The sequence below is a fragment of the Kogia breviceps genome, chromosome 12, assembly GCF_026419965.1.
Source record: "Kogia breviceps isolate mKogBre1 chromosome 12, mKogBre1 haplotype 1, whole genome shotgun sequence".
In the NCBI taxonomy this organism is placed as follows: domain Eukaryota; kingdom Metazoa; phylum Chordata; class Mammalia; order Artiodactyla; family Physeteridae; genus Kogia; species Kogia breviceps.
In genome coordinates, this window is record NC_081321.1 from 25,362,043 (window position 1) to 25,377,972 (window position 15,930).

The following is a 15,930-nucleotide window of genomic DNA, read 5'->3' on the forward strand; positions in this document are numbered from 1 at the left end:
AGGCCACAACAGTGAGAGGCCCGCGTACTGCAAAAAAAAAAAAAAAAAAAAGAACTCTTAATATTATTTTGAATACTGTGTTTTTTGTTTCAATAATTTTTAGCTTTACACAGATTTTGATGAAATTCGACAAGAAATTGAAAATGAAACAGAAAGGATTTCAGGAAATAATAAGGTAGGCATCTCTTTAGAGCTGGAAATTATAACCATCTGTAAATATATCATCGAGAGTATTCTGATCTTTGAAACTAATGGAGTATTTTCCCAAATATAATAAAACTTTATTTAATACCTTTTGTTTCTTAGAGTTTTTATATGCTATATTTCATTTAGGTGTTTATTCTTGATCTTGAGATGTATATATCACTTTATTAATGTAACTTTTAAATTTAATACTTCCTACAGTGTTATCTTTTTCTGCTGGATTGACTGTATTCTAATTTAAGAAGCAATATATAACTTACAAGATCTATGTATTTTGAAGAGCTCTTTTTCTTACCTGAGTAAGGCTAGATTTACTTCTGAAAGCAAACAGAGGGAAATTAAGGGTTTTTTTTTTTTCAGGGAAAATGAAAAGTAATGTTAACAACTGAATTGTCTTCTCAGATTCTGAGAATTTAAAGTAAATTAGGTGTCTAAGATACAATTAATTTTGACACCAGGCACTATCACTCACTCCCTTAAATGCTTCTGTTTTCTCTCTCTTCTTTCTTTATTCTTACTACTTTTCTGTTCCCTTCCCTTTTGTTACCTCCATTCTTGTATGGGTACATTTAATCCCACAAGTGGGCCTTAGCTAAGTACTAATATTAAAAAAAAATTTATTGAGTCCTTTTATCTGCTGGATGCTGTGCTGGAGAAGTTTTTCCTGACAAAAAGGCATTTTTGGAGCCATGTTAATTTCTTTATGCCTATTCAGGATATTTGTCTCTGTTTTAGTGATTGACTAAGCTTTGTTTATTATTGATCTCTGGGCAGGTTACCTTTTAGTTACTGTTGCTGCTGCCATACTTCCCTGATTTGGATAACTTGTTACCTATGTCTCACTCCCTGAACTCAAGAACTTCATAAATTTGGATAGTGATACATTATTCTTTTGTTCAGCACTAAGTCTATTAAACATATTTAAGAAACGTTATCTGCTGAGAATCCAGAGAAAAGAATGTGAAATAATATAGGGGAAATGAATTGTGTATATTAATAGTATAAGGTTGGATGGGATTATATAACCTATGGCTAGCTGCCTTATTTCCTGTGTGTTTCATTGGGTTTTGATGAAATGTTGTAGAAATCATGGTTTATTTAATATTTAAAAGCATCTAATGTATAATACTTAAAATGAGGTTTACTTTAGCATTTTTATTCATTGAAATTTTAATGTGATTTTAATATGATATTTAAAAACTTATTTTTAGGGAGTAAGCCCTGAACCAATTCATCTTAAGATTTTTTCACCTAATGTTGTCAATCTGACACTTGTGGATTTGCCAGGAATGACTAAGGTAAAGAATAGTTGTTACTTATTGTGGGTATGGTCATGTTTGTTTTCACTTGAACAAATGTAGTTTTTCCTTAACCTCATATGGATTAATCAGCTTTTTTTTTTTTGGCAACTACCTTGATCTATTAGCAGCATTTGACATAGTTGAGCCCTTCTTTCTCCTTGAAACACTTTCTTTACTCTGCTTCCAGGATACCACACTCTAGAGGATTATTTCTGATCTTACTGGTCACTCCTTCTCAGTCTCTTTTGCTGGTTTCTTACCTTCTCAATGTCTAAACAGTGAGTGTCCCAAAGCTAAGTTTTTGGACCTCTTGTCAAAGGGGTACACCTAACCTCTTGATGATTTCATCCAGTCTTATGACTTTAAATATGAGTGTCTGTATGCTGACAACACTCAAATATCTCCAGGCTTGTATATTTATCTTGTATATCCAACTGTCTACTTGACATACACACTTCAGATGTCTAATAGGCATTTCAAACTTGATGTGTCTAATACCAAATGCCTGATCTGTCCCTCAACCTGACTTGATCTTTCTACAGTTTCCTCCATCTCAATAAATGGCAACTCTGTTCTACCAGTTGCTTAGCCAAAAAGTTTGTAGTCATCCTTGACACTTCTTATCCTACACCCTACTTTCTCTGTCAGCAAATCCTCTAGCTCTCCTTACCTTTAAAATACAGGCATACCTTGGAGATATTGCAGGTTTGGTTCCAGACAACCACAATAAAGTGAATATTGCAATAAAGTGAATATTGCAATAAAGCAAATCACAAATTTTTTGTTTATCCAGTGCATATAAAGTTATGTTTATACTATACAGTCAGCCCTCGAACAAGGGTTTGAACTGCATGGGTCCACTTATATGTGGATTTTTTTCAATAAATATATTGGAAAATTTTTTTGGAGATTTGTGACAATTTGAAAAAACTTGCAGACAACTGCATAGCCTAGAAATACTGAAAAAATTAATAAAAATTAACATACAGATCTGTTATAAAAAGTTAAAATTTATCAAAACCTATGCACACACAGACTGTACATAGTGCCATTTGAAGCAGAGAGAAATGTAAACAAATGTAAAGATGCAGTATTTAATCATAACTGCGTAAGATGAACTGTAGTACATACTGTACTACTGTAATAATTTCATAGCCACCTTCTGTTGCTATTGTGCTGAGCTCCAGTGTTGTGAATAGCCCGTTAAAATGCCGTGTGACGCTAATCATCTCTGCTTGAGCAGTTCATCTCTCCAGTAAATCATGGTAAATGGTGATCTCTTGTGGTTCTTGCATATTTTTCATCCTGTTTAGTGTAATACCGTAAACCTTGAATAACACCATGAGATGCATATGAAGTGCCACTAGTGATGCTGGAAGTGCTCCCAAGAAGCTGCGAAAAGTCATGATGTTACAAGAAAAAGTTGAATTGCTTGTTATGCACTGTAGATTGAGGTCTGCGGTTGGCCACCATTTCAAGATAAATGAATCCAGCTTAAGAACCATTGTAAAAAAAAAAAGAAAAGGAAATTCATGAAGGCAGTGCTGCAGCTATGCCAGAAGGCATGAAAACCTTGCACTTTATGTGCAATGCCTTTATATCTTGTATTGGAATTTCAGCTTTTATGTGGGTGCTGGATTGCTGTAGGAAAGGCATACCTATAGACTATAACATTATTTGAGAAAAAGCAAAGTCAACATATGACAACTTAAAGCAAAAGGAAGGTGAAGGATATAAAGCTGTATAATTTATTGCCAACAAAGAATAGTTTGATAATTTCAGAAAGAGGTTTGGCTTAAAAAATGTCAGGATAACAGGAGGCAGCAGACAAGTTCTCAGATGCTATTAAGAAAATCATTAAGGAGAAAGGATATCTGCCTGAACAGGTTTTTAATGCAGATGAAAGTGCCCTATTCTGGAAAAAAATGCCACAAAGGACATTTATTAGTAAGGAAGAGAAGCAGGCACCAGGATGCAAGGAAGGAAGGGATAGGCCAGCTCTACCGTTTTGTGCAAATGCAGTTGGGTCTATGATCAGGACTGCCCCTTATCTATTAAGCTGCTAACCCCCAAGCCTTGAAGGCAAAAGAGAAACAACAGCTGTCAGTCTTTTGGTTGCCCCCAAAGAAGGCCTGGACAAAGAGAACCCTTTTCCTGGATTGGTTCCCTCAATGCTTTGTCCCTGAAGCAGGAAGTACCTTTCCAGTAAGGGACTGCCTTTTAAAGTTCTTTTGGTATTAGACAATGCCCCTGGCCACAGGTGTTGAAGTGGTCTACTTGTCTCCAAACACAATGTCTCTTATTCATCCTCTAAATCAGGGGGTCATATGGACCTTTAAGGCTCCTTACACATGGAACTCTATGGAAAGGATTGTCAATGCTATGGAGGAGAACCCTGTTAGAGAGAACACCGTGCAAGTCTGGGAGGATTACACTATTGAAGATGTTGTTGTTCTTGAAAAAGCCATGAAAGGCGTTAAGTCTGAAATAATAAATTCCTGCTGGAGAAAGCTGTGTCCAGATGTTGTGTAAGACTTCAGGATTTACGACAGAGCCAATCAAAGAAATCATGAAAGAGACTGTGGACATGTCCAAAAAAAAAAGTGGGTGGGTGGGTGAAGGGTTTCAAGATATGAATCTTGTAGAAATTCAAGAGCTAAAGTAGACAGTGCATGGGAGGAATTAACAGAAGATGACTTGATGGAAATAAGTACTTCTGAAACAGTGCCAGATGATGAGGAAGAAGATGTAAAAGAAGCAGTCAGTGCCCGAAAACAAATTGACATTATACGATCTGTCAAAGAGTTCCAATTATTCAAGACTGATTTTGACTTGGTGGAAGAAGGATTGGCACCATAAAGAAACATTTTTAGAGTGAAAAAACAAGAGTCAGGCAGAAATTATGATGTATTTCCGTCAAGGTACACTGAGTGTGCCTGCCTCTCTTGCCTCCCCTTCTGCCTCCTGCTTTTTCTGCCTCTACCACTCCTGACACAGCCAGGCCAGATCCTCCTCTTCTTCCATCGGCTTCACATGGAGACGATGCGGATGACCCACTTCTACTTAATGAATAGCAAATAATCATCATGCCATAGAGTTCTGTTGTATATGTGTGTGTCTTCTTGTGAAATCTAGTAACTGTATGGCAAGAACTGTATGAGAGGGCTTCCCTGGTGGCACAGTGGTTAAGAATCTGCCTGCCAATGCAGGGGACATGGGTTCGAGCCCTGGTCTGGGAAGATCCCACATGCCGCGGAGCAACTAAGCCCGTCCGCCACAACTACTGAGACTGCACTCTAGAGCCCGCAAGCCATAACTACTGAGACCGCGAGCCACAACTACTGAAGCCTGTGTGCCTAGAGCCCATGCTCCGCAACAAGAGAAGCCACCGCAATGAGAAGCCTGCGCACCACAACGAAGGGTAGCCCCCACTCGCCGCAACTAGAGAAAAGCCTGTGCACAGCAACGAAGACCCAATGCAGCCAAAAATAAATAAATTTTAAAAAATAATTAGTTCCTTTAAAAAAAAAAAACAACTATGTTTTTGTGTCCTTTTTGTCATCATTGCCTAAGTACTCATTATGTAGAACATCATGTACAAGACTTGTATTGAAATGGATAGCCTGTCTTAAAATAGGTATAAGGTGAGTGATATTTAATGTAAAATTAATAATGTGTTTTCTTACTGTTTTATAACTTTGCTTTCAAAGAATTATATTACCATGCAGTATGCCTTTCTTTTGTAATTGGAGAAACTGTGTATCAGCCTATCATCACAGGTAAGTGGTTTCCATACTGTATTATGAATATGACTTTAACACTGTATGCTATAAAAATTTTATAACGATTCACTCATTAGTGTATAGGCTAGGCTACCATAAAGCAATCATGTTGCTGCTTCTTTGTTATCAATGCATGAATTGTTATATATGTAAATAAATATGAATTTCTTTACATTATCTTTTCATTTTTGATATCTAGTGTCAGTAATAACATATAACATCTACAGTGTTTTGTTATATAAGACAATATTGATGTAGGTCCTGACAGAAGGTTTATCTTGTAAACAGATGCTATAAAATATTGATAGAGTACAGTATTGTAAATGTATTTTCTCTTCCTTACGATTTTCTTATTAACATTTTCTTTAGCTTACTTATTGTAAGAATACAGTATATAATACATATGAGATATAAAATATGTGTTAATTGCCTGTTGTTGGTAAGGCTTCCAGTCAAGAGGAGGCTATTCGTAGTTAAATTTTGGGGGAGTCAAAAGCATATTTTCAGCTACCTGAGGGGGTCAGTGCCCCAACACTGTGTTTTTCAAGGGTCAACTGTACTTTGGTCTGTTAGGTGTGTAATAGCACTATGTCTAAAAAAGCAATGTACATACCTTAATTAAAAATACTTTATTGCTGAAAAATGCTAACCATCATCTGAATGTTCAGTGAGTCATACGTCATCTTTCTGCTGGTGGAGGGTTTGAAATATTTCAAGAATTATTAAAATATGATATAGAGACACAGCGAGAAAATGCTGTTGGAAAAATTAGTGCCAATAGACTTCCTTCTCACAGGGTTGCCATGAACCTTCAATTTGTAAGAAATGCAATATCTGCAAAGTGCAATAAAACAAGGTGTGCCTGTATATCTGGAACTCTGTCACATCTTACAAATTCATAGCTACCATCCTGAGTTAGCCACTATCATCTCAGCTGGATTACCACCATAGTCTCCTAAGAGGTCTTCCTCATAATTTATTAACTAAGCAGCCAGAGTGATACTATTAAAGTGAAAATTAGATTGTGTCATTCCTTGGCTCAGAATCTTTGTAGTGGCTTCCCACTTCACTCAGAGTAAAAGCTTAAGTTCTTAAAGAGATCTAAAGTATCTACTTGATCTGTCTCTATTACTCTTCTAGCTCCTTCTGCTGCAGGCTTCTGCCATTTTGTTCACTTTACTGGAATGTTCTTCCCTCAGGTATCTGCTTGTACCTCTCCCTTACCTCTTTCAGTTTGTGGTCCTTCTCTCAAATGTCATTATCTGGGTGAGGTCTCCCCTGATTGCTCAATTTAAAAGCATAATCCCGTTTAAAATAATAATTTAAAAGTATAAGCTTTTTTTTTCTTTAATATTTATTTGGCTGCATCGGGTCTTGGTTGCGGCATGCAGGATCTTCTAGTTGCGGCCTGTGGGATCTAGTTACCTGACCAGGGATCAAATTTGGGTCTCCTACATTGGGAGAGCAGAGTCTTAGCCACTGGACCACCAGGGAAGTCCCTAAAAGTATAAGCTTTAACTAAGTATTCCTTAGCCTCCTTTTCGCCTTTATTTTATTTTTATTTTTTTTGCGGTATGCGGGCCTCTCACTGTTGTGGTCTCTCCCGTTGCGGAGCACAGGCTCCGCGGCCATGGCTCACGGGCCCAGCCGCTCCACGGCATGTGGGATCTTCCCGGACCAGGGCACGAACCCGCGTCCCCTGCATCGGCAGGCGAACTCTCAACGACTGCGCCACCAGGGAAGCCCCTAAATTAAGCTTTTTTTTTTTTTTTTTGTGGTACGCGGGCTTCTCACTGTTGTGCCCTCTCCCGTTGCGGAGCGCAGGTTCCAGACGCGCAGGCTCAACAGCCATGGCTCACGGGCCCAGCCGCTCCGCAGCGTGTGGGATCTTCCCGGACCGGGGCACGAACCCGTGTCCCCTGCATCGGCAGGCAGGCTCTCAACCCCTGCGCCACCAGGGAAGCCCCTGTTCACCTTTATTTTTTCCATAGCCCTACCACCACCTAGATACTATGTATATATGTGTTTATTATCTGCTTCTCATCACTAAAGCTCAGTGAAGGCAGAAATTTTGGTCTTTTTCTTATTCACTACTGTGATATAATCTGGTATGTAGAACAGTGCCTGAAATAAAGGTTGCCAATAAATACTTGCTAATTGAGTGAATGAATGAATTTGTCTCTAGGCAATTAATATTGACCAATCCTTAACATGGTAGACTTTTGATATTTGCAAGATTACATTTTGAGACTTTTACATATTACCAAATTCATATATACTGTAGTATATAATTTCATTTTAATTATCTGTAAATGGAGTAATATCTATATTCTTTGGATTAAATGGGGGAAAAAAAAAGCTGAGTTGATTTTTATTACTAGTTCCTTGATCATTTCTTTTTGGTCCAGGTGCCTGTAGGCGATCAACCTAAGGATATTGAGCTTCAAATCAGAGAGCTCATTCTTCGGTTCATCAGTAATCCAAATTCCATTATCCTCGCTGTCACTGCTGCTAATACAGATATGGCAACATCAGAGGCACTTAAAATTTCAAGAGAGGTAGATCCAGATGGTAAGGACAGATGTTAATTTTTAATGAGATGCTTGGTTAACATGGTAAATCTACCCTCAAGAGGAGTTTTTATTTTAAAAAAGAATATCTCTAGCTGTAATACACATTTAAAAAATAAAGCTATTCTATTTTACTTATATTATCAACTAGAAATTTTGATGGAAATGGATAAATTGCTGTACAGGCTAGGCAAAAATACTTCACATGATGTCCATATTTGTAATGATTACCTAATTATTTTAAAATAAGATGGCTTCGCAAAAAGAGTTTGTTTTGTATAAATAAAATGATTTAGGTTTTTGAATGGCTGATTTATAAGAATAACTGTCATGGTAGGTAATCATTGTAGACTATTATAGTATAGTAGATAATTATGGTATCTACATTCTGCAAAGGTTCAAGGCAGAGGGGATTCTTCGAAATATAGTTCATATTGTGAGTCAGTATATGATACATGACTAATGCTGCAGTGTGCATCTTATATAAGATGCCAGATTGTAAATTATTGTTGCTGCTAATAAATGTATGCTTTGCTGCATACAGGAGCCATTTTGTTTTCATCTGAGTATTGAAGGTCTGTGGGCAGTGTCATGTTTCTTATTTCCTACTTTGAATAAAAATTTGGTAGGAAATGTTAGTGCTAAGACTGCTAATTAAAATTCCTATAAACGGGGTCATTTCTTAAACTTTTTATTTCAAGTTTTTAAGAAACTTTTATTATATGAGTAATTAATGTTCATTTTAGATTAAAAGATAAACTATATCAAAATGTTCATCTAAATTTTATTTTTATTATATAAACTGTTAGACATTTTATATACATTAATTCTATTTTAAACTGACCCTTGAGCCATAAATATAATCATACTTTTGATCTAGTAATCTTAATCTAGTAATACAGTATAAGGAAATAATCCAATCCAGTATTATTTATAAAAAATTAGAATCAATATATGGCCCACAGTAGGAATGATAAGATAATAATAGAATATGGAATCATTAAAAAGGATGATTTTGTAGATTTGGGCCAAAATACAAAAATGCTTCTAATTGAAATATGCCATATGTAAAATTGGACATTATGCAGAGCAGCTGGAACTCTCATACATTGCTGGTGGAAATGGTATAGCCACTTTGGGAAGCAGTTTCTCAGTTTCTTAAACAGTTAAATCTGTACTTCCTCTCCTAGGTTATTTTCCGATGTTAAATGAAAACCTATGTTCGTATAAAAAACCTGTATGCAAATATCTATAGTAGCTTTATTCTTAATCTCCTAAAACTGAGAACAACACATATGTTTCTCAAATGGGGAATGAATAACTAGACTGTAGTGTGTCCATACTGTGGAATACTGCTCAGCAATAAAAAGGAATGAATTATTGATATATGCAACAAAATAGATGATTCTCAAAAGCATTATGCCAAGTGAAAGAAGCCAGACTCAAAAGGCTATATATATGATTCCATTTATATAGCATTCTGGAAAAGACAAAACTAGGAATGGGATAGTACAAGGAAATTTTGGTGGGGTTGGGGGCAATGGAACTGTTTTGTTTTGAGGTAGTGGTGACATTGCATTTGTCAAAACTCACAGAACTGAAAAAAAACCATTAACCAAGAGATGTTTAAACTCTCATCCCTGGATCCTATCCATGCTGGCATGGTGAATAAATTCTGGCATTTTGGTGGCAGTGAGAGGAGCCAGCAATTCATTGAGCGGTGTATCCGGGCCTTCCCCACCTTCTGCCTGCTGGGGCCTGAGGGGACCCCTGTGACCTGGTCCCTGATGGACTAGACAGGAGAAGTGAGGTTGGGGGTCACCCTGCCTGAGTACCGGTGCCAGGGTCTCATCTCCCATATGTTGTTTGTCCACATCCAGGCTCTGGACAAACTCGTCTTCCCTGTATATAACCATACAGAGCCAACAAAATCATACAGAAAATTAATCACAGTCTGCATCATGTCCCATGCCCTGTGATTGTAACCAGTGGAACTGTGTACCTCTGTGAAGCAGCCCTGAACCCAAGACAGTGTTGGGTGGGCTGGTTATGTGGCAAGAGATGCCAATGGGTGGGCAGAAAGAAAGAATACATTGTAATGAGAAAAAAAAAAAAAATTTGTGAATTTGTGCTCTGCAAAAATCCACTCACTAGGCATGAGTGAATTTTAAACAAATTTTTAAAATGCTAATAAAAAAGTTAGCCTGAAGAGCTAATAAAAAATGAAATGTGAAAAATTTTTTAAATTAAACATGATGATTAAAAGTAGTTTTTAAAAAGTATTTGTTAGCAAAGGTTAGAAAAATATTACCAAAATGATGGCAATGGTAATGTTAGGTGGGATTATAGATTAGGATTTTCCTTTATTAATACTTCATAGCTTAATTTAATGGGTCATTTCTTTTCTTTTTTGCATTTACCAGGTCGCAGAACCCTAGCTGTAATCACTAAACTTGATCTCATGGATGCGGGTACTGATGCCATGGATGTATTGATGGGCAGGGTTATACCAGTCAAACTGGGAATAATTGGAATAGTTAACAGGTTAGCAATCAAGAATGGGATAAGAATTGCAGCATTCTCATTTCAAAGCAAATCTGAATTCTTTGAATCAGTCTGAAATGTGATAGTGTCCCTACTTTTTCCCCTTTTACTATAATCTTGGTATTGCTAAAGAATTCATTGCTCTAAAGGAAGAGGTTCACTAAAGCCTGCTGTAGATTTTTTTTTTTTTTGCGGTGCGCGGGCCTCTCACCGTCGTGGCCTCTCCCGTTGCGGAGCACAGGCTCCGGATTCGCAGGCTCAGCGGCCATGGCTCACGGGCCCAGCCGCTCCGCGGCACGTGGGATCTTCCCGGACCAGGGCACGAACCCGTGTCCCCTGCATCGGCAGGCGGACTCTCAACCACCGCGCCACCAGGGAAGCCCTCCTGTCGATATTTTCAAATAGAAAGTGTTTCTAAAGTAAGCAGTGCCACAAAATGGAAGAAAACTTAATGGCTAGGCTTAAAAAAATCCCTGTCTATTACGTTATGTATGAGGAGGGCACTGGATAAAAAAACGTATTATTTAGTTTACAGTATTTTAATAGATCGATTTAACCCCTAGCATTAGTGATTCTATGTAATTGCCAGGAGGTGACTTGGAGAAGTTTTATTAAAGGTATCCTAATTATAAGTAGGTGAAATTAAAAATTGTGGAAAGGAAACTAACTACAGTTGAGTGTCTACTTAACTTTTAGACGCTCTGCTGTGAGAAATTTGTAAGGGTATCTCTTTGAACCCTTACAACGTCCCTGTGAGATATATATTGGTCTGTTTTATAATCAGAAAACTTAAGTTATACATTTACCAAAGTCACATGGCTGGTGAAAGCAGAGCCAGATTCAAATGAAGATCTTAGTCCAAAGCCTTTATAAAATAGGAAGCACTGAAATTGTCATGAGATCTGGGTTCTACTCCTAGTTCATCTACAAACTAGATATAATGTGGGTTTAAATGGCTCCTAACATCTTTGGTCTCAGACCTTTTAAAATGAAAATGTTACTAAGGGATGTCCTTACAGTTGTCTGCTTCTAATCACATGTCCTTCTCCCTCACCCCTACTCTTTTTTAAAAAAATTCCTATTATCTCTTTTCAGGCAAGCAGGTGGTATAAAACTGTTGTATTTGTAGATGGCTACTCTTCAATTTAGTTGCCTGTCCATGGATAAAATATACAGTTGATTAAGACACACATATATTTTCACCTGTTTATCCCTGTTACTTAAGAGTACTGCTTTTGACTGTAGTTAATGGTAATAATGAGGCCTAAATTATTCAGGCACTGCTTACTTAAAAGTCACACTTTGAATCTTGGCTGAACTACTTAATATGTGACTTTGGGTAAGTTAGTTAATCTCCCTGGGCCTTAGTTACTTGGCTATAAAATGGGATAATACCTATTGCATAGACTGATTGTGAGAATTAACAATTCACGTCAGGCATTATAGACAGTGCCTGGTGCCATCATCATCATCATCATTATCATCATCCTCACTATCCAGAGGACTTAGGACCGTTGACTTTAGTTGAACAGTTTTGTTATTTTTCAACCTTAGGAGCCAGCTAGATATTAATAATAAGAAGAGTGTAACTGATTCAATCCGTGATGAATATGCTTTCCTCCAAAAGAAATACCCATCTCTGGCCAATAGAAATGGAACAAAGTATCTTGCCAGGACTTTAAACAGGTAACATTTTTTACCTTTTGGAAAATGAGATGTTTCTGGGTTGCCAGTAGGTGTCTGAGACCTTTGATTATCAGTGCCTTACATTTTTATAATGTCCTTGTCTGTAAAATTTCACTTTTTGTTTCTTGTATAGTAGGTTCTTATAATGTAGATATTTATTTTTATTGAGGTGGTTGGCATTAAATCATTGTGTAGTCTAGGAATGCTCAAGTGAATTTTAAAATACCTTAATCATGAAATTCTTGACAGTCATTTTATTTTTGCTGATAGAACTGGATGGCAGATGACTTCATTTCCATTTTGTATTTCAGGAACTAAATTAAGATTTATAATTTTCACATAATCTTTTTTTTTTTTTTTTTTTTTTTTTTTTGCGGTACGCGGGCCTCTCACTGTTGTGGCCTCTCCCGTTGCGGAGAACAGGCTCCGGACACGCAGGCTCAGCGGCCATGGCTCACGGGCCCAGCCGCTCGGCGGCACGTGGGATCTTCCCAGACCGGGGCACGAATCCGTGTCCCCTGCATCGGCAGGCGGACTCTCAACCACTGCGCCACCAGGGAAGCCCATGTAACCTATTCTTAATTTAGGATGTCTTCTATTCCTATTCATAAAAAGAATGTAAACTATATACCTTGAATTCTGAGTATGCACTGATGGTAGAGGGGTTAGAAGACCTTTCTAAATAATTTATAAATGACTGAAGTAAAAGCTATTTTCTTTTACTTTTGGCTTATTCCCTAAATAAATTAAAGGCTGATGGATACGTATCTTAACAAGATTGATTTTCACTATGCTGAGTACGCATTGTAAAAGATAAGTCGGAAACCAAAATAACGTAGGTAGAATTGGATTGAGTAGCTTACTTTCTTTGAGGTAACTGCAATAATATAAAATTTTTTTTTTTAATTTATATTTGATTCTCTATCAGTTGCTACAATTTGATGGGTTGAAGGCACATTTAAAAAGCATTTACTAAGATGGTTTCCTTCATGTCATCTTTTTCAGGCTACATATTTACCTTCTAGTCTAAGATTGCGTTATTTCCTACCAGGACAGACTGACAGGTTTCCCTGTTATTTGCATTTTAAAATTTGACCTGCCTGGGTCTTCAAAATACACAATTACTTTAAAATCCTTCCTTTCTAACCTTTGTTAGGCTACTGATGCATCACATCAGAGATTGCTTACCAGAGTTGAAAACAAGAATAAATGTTCTAGCTGCTCAGTATCAGTCTCTTCTAAATAGCTATGGTGAACCTGTGGATGATAAAAGTGCTACTTTACTCCAGCTTATTACCAAATTTGCCACAGAATATTGTAACACTATTGAAGGAACTGCGAAATATATTGAAACTTCAGAGCTGTAAGTAAGACATTTCTCTATGGATTTGGTTACCTGGATTGATAGGTTAGATAAAGATAAAAGATAAAGATCTTTTGTTACAGTGACTTAACTCTGAGATTATCTGATTGTAATTTATTATCTGTAAAACAGGAATATCATTTTGTAGAAATGATAATGTCTCATATCTATGTAAAATGCTTTATAAATTATGTAAAGCACGGTAAAAGTTTCAAGCCTTTCTTTAAAAACAAGACTTTAAATGACAAGCATTTATAAAATTTTCATAATTAAAAAGTTTGTTGTTTCTTTAATACACACAGTTGTTCATGAAAAAATACAAAAATGCAGATAAGGAAAAACAGTAAAACATAAGGACAAAATTGCTTTTAATTCCATCATTAAGAAATAATTCCTGTTACTTTGGCATTAATCTAGACATTTTTCTATGCTTCTATAAAACATATAACTGCCTGTAATACACATCTTTAAAAATCAGATGCTATGGAATCATTTCTTTAAATCAACATGTCACAAACAACTAGTAGTAATTGTATATTTGTATTATCAGTCTTAAGATTTACATAGTATTTTACTTTTTAGACATACACTCTTATTTGTTCAACCAGTCCCCTACTATTGATAGTTTGCTTTCAGTTATGCACAAATATAATGTGATGGGCTATCTGTGGGCCATGTATCCAAGTATAAACCCTTAGGTTAAATTTCTAGAAGTGGAATTATTAGATGAAAGGGTATATAACATTCTCAAAGTCTCTTATTATTGGTATACTATTAGTAGATTGTATTTTTTAAAATAAATTTATTGATTTTATTTGTTTATTTTTGGCTATGTTGGGTTTTCATTGCTGCGTGCAGGCTTTCTCTAGTTGTGGCGAGCGGGGGCTTCTCTTTGTTGCGGTCCGTGGGCTTCTCATTGCAGTGGCTTCTTTTGTTGCAGAGTACGGGCTCTAGATGCGTGGGCTTCAGTAGTTGTGGCTCACGAGCTCTAGAGCTCAGGCTCAGTAGTTGTGGTGCATGGGCTTAGTTGCTCCGTGGCATGTGGGATCTTCTTGGACCAGGACTCTAACCCGTGTCCCCTGCATTGGCAGGCAGATTCTTAACCACTGCACCACCAGGGAAGCCCGATTGTATTGTTTTACTACTAGCAATATAACAGAATATCCATTTCTCTAAACGCTCACCTTTAAAAAAATCTTTTAATTTTGAAAAATAATTATAGACGTATAGGAAGTTGCAAATAAATGTACAGGGAGGTCCTATTCACCTTTCACCCCATCTCCCCCAGCATTAACATCTTGCATATCTGTAGTACAATAAAAAGCAAGAAAATGGATATTGGTGCAATCCACACAGCTTATTCAGATTTCTCCAATTATACACATACTTCATGTCTGTGTGTTTGTATGTATGTATATAAAGTTCTATGTACTTTCATGTGATCCAGGTAGCCTTCTATGTGAGTTAATGCCATAGAATATTTAACAAACTAATTACTGAATGGTTTTTAATGTATGCATATTAAGGGAAATAAAGATTACTAAGATAAACCTTTAAAGAGTTCAGTGGGTAGGGCAGGTCAAGGTAACAAAAGGGTTGATTAGGTGGCAAAAGGAGTATAATTTTTAATTAAATACTTATTAAATATAATACATATCCAGAAAAGTACATAACATATATAGACAGTTTTATAAGTAGTTAATTAAGCACTATCTTTGTAATTACCTAATCAAGCCTTACTAGAACATTGAAGAGAGACCACTTTCATTTCTTTCAATGATTGGGAGAGCTCCATAGTTAGGAACGCATTTGGGTTGGGTTCTGAATAGAATATGGGAAGGCAGTAAGTAGAAGGGTATTTTAGTCTTCGGAACAGCAAAGATTAATGCAGGGTGAATTTGGAGAACGGCATATACAATGACGGGATGTAACTAACAGGAGGTAAGGCAGGAAAGGTGTCTAAGAACAAGACTGTGGAAAGTCTAGTATCTTCAGAATTTAAAGAACTTTCTACTATAAAAAAATAAAACACTTTTGGTCACAGGAATAACCCATTTTAGAAGGATATTCTGGTCATTATGGAAACTATTTGGAGAATGGAAAAGTTGGAGGCAGAGAGACCAGTTATTGGTAATTTTAACTATTTTAAAGTATAATAGGTAGCACTAAGTATATTCACAGTATTGTACAACCATCAAATAGTATCTATTTACAAAATTTTGTATTATCCCAACAGAAACTTTGTATCCAAATAAGCAATATCTCTGTGTTCCCCTCTTCCCCCAGCCCATGGTAACCTCTGACTTACTTTCTGTCTATGAATTTCCTTGTTCTAGGTATTTCATATAAGGAGAATCGTACAATATTTGACATAACACAAAAGGTTGTGTCTGGCTTCTTTCACTTAGCATAATGTTAGGTTGGTATCTTCTGCCTAGACTACTGTAAGAAAGTAGTGAATAGTGATAGTGAAAACAGAG

General features: G+C 36.6%; 2 protein-coding genes across 14 annotated transcripts in view; one reads left to right on the top strand and one right to left on the bottom strand.

Annotated features, from left to right (window-relative positions):
- Positions 1-15,930, top strand: part of DNM1L (dynamin 1 like) — a 51,377-nt gene that overhangs the window by 24,538 nt on the left and 10,909 nt on the right. For 10 of the 13 annotated variants that reach the window (XM_059080875.2, XM_059080874.2, XM_059080872.2 and 7 more), the window contains 6 exons: positions 104-175; positions 1,416-1,502; positions 7,696-7,858; positions 10,281-10,401; positions 11,956-12,087; positions 13,244-13,450. In XM_059080875.2, coding sequence (XP_058936858.1) covers positions 104-175; positions 1,416-1,502; positions 7,696-7,858; positions 10,281-10,401; positions 11,956-12,087; positions 13,244-13,450 — 782 coding nt within the window. The remainder of the gene's footprint in view (positions 1-103; positions 176-1,415; positions 1,503-7,695; positions 7,859-10,280; positions 10,402-11,955; positions 12,088-13,243; positions 13,451-15,930) is intronic. The other 3 variants (XM_067009056.1, XM_067009057.1, XM_067009058.1) reach the window with 1 other exon arrangement.
- The window catches only part of YARS2 (tyrosyl-tRNA synthetase 2), a 45,687-nt gene that overhangs the window by 1,586 nt on the left and 28,171 nt on the right, over positions 1-15,930 (bottom strand). The window lies entirely within an intron of this gene.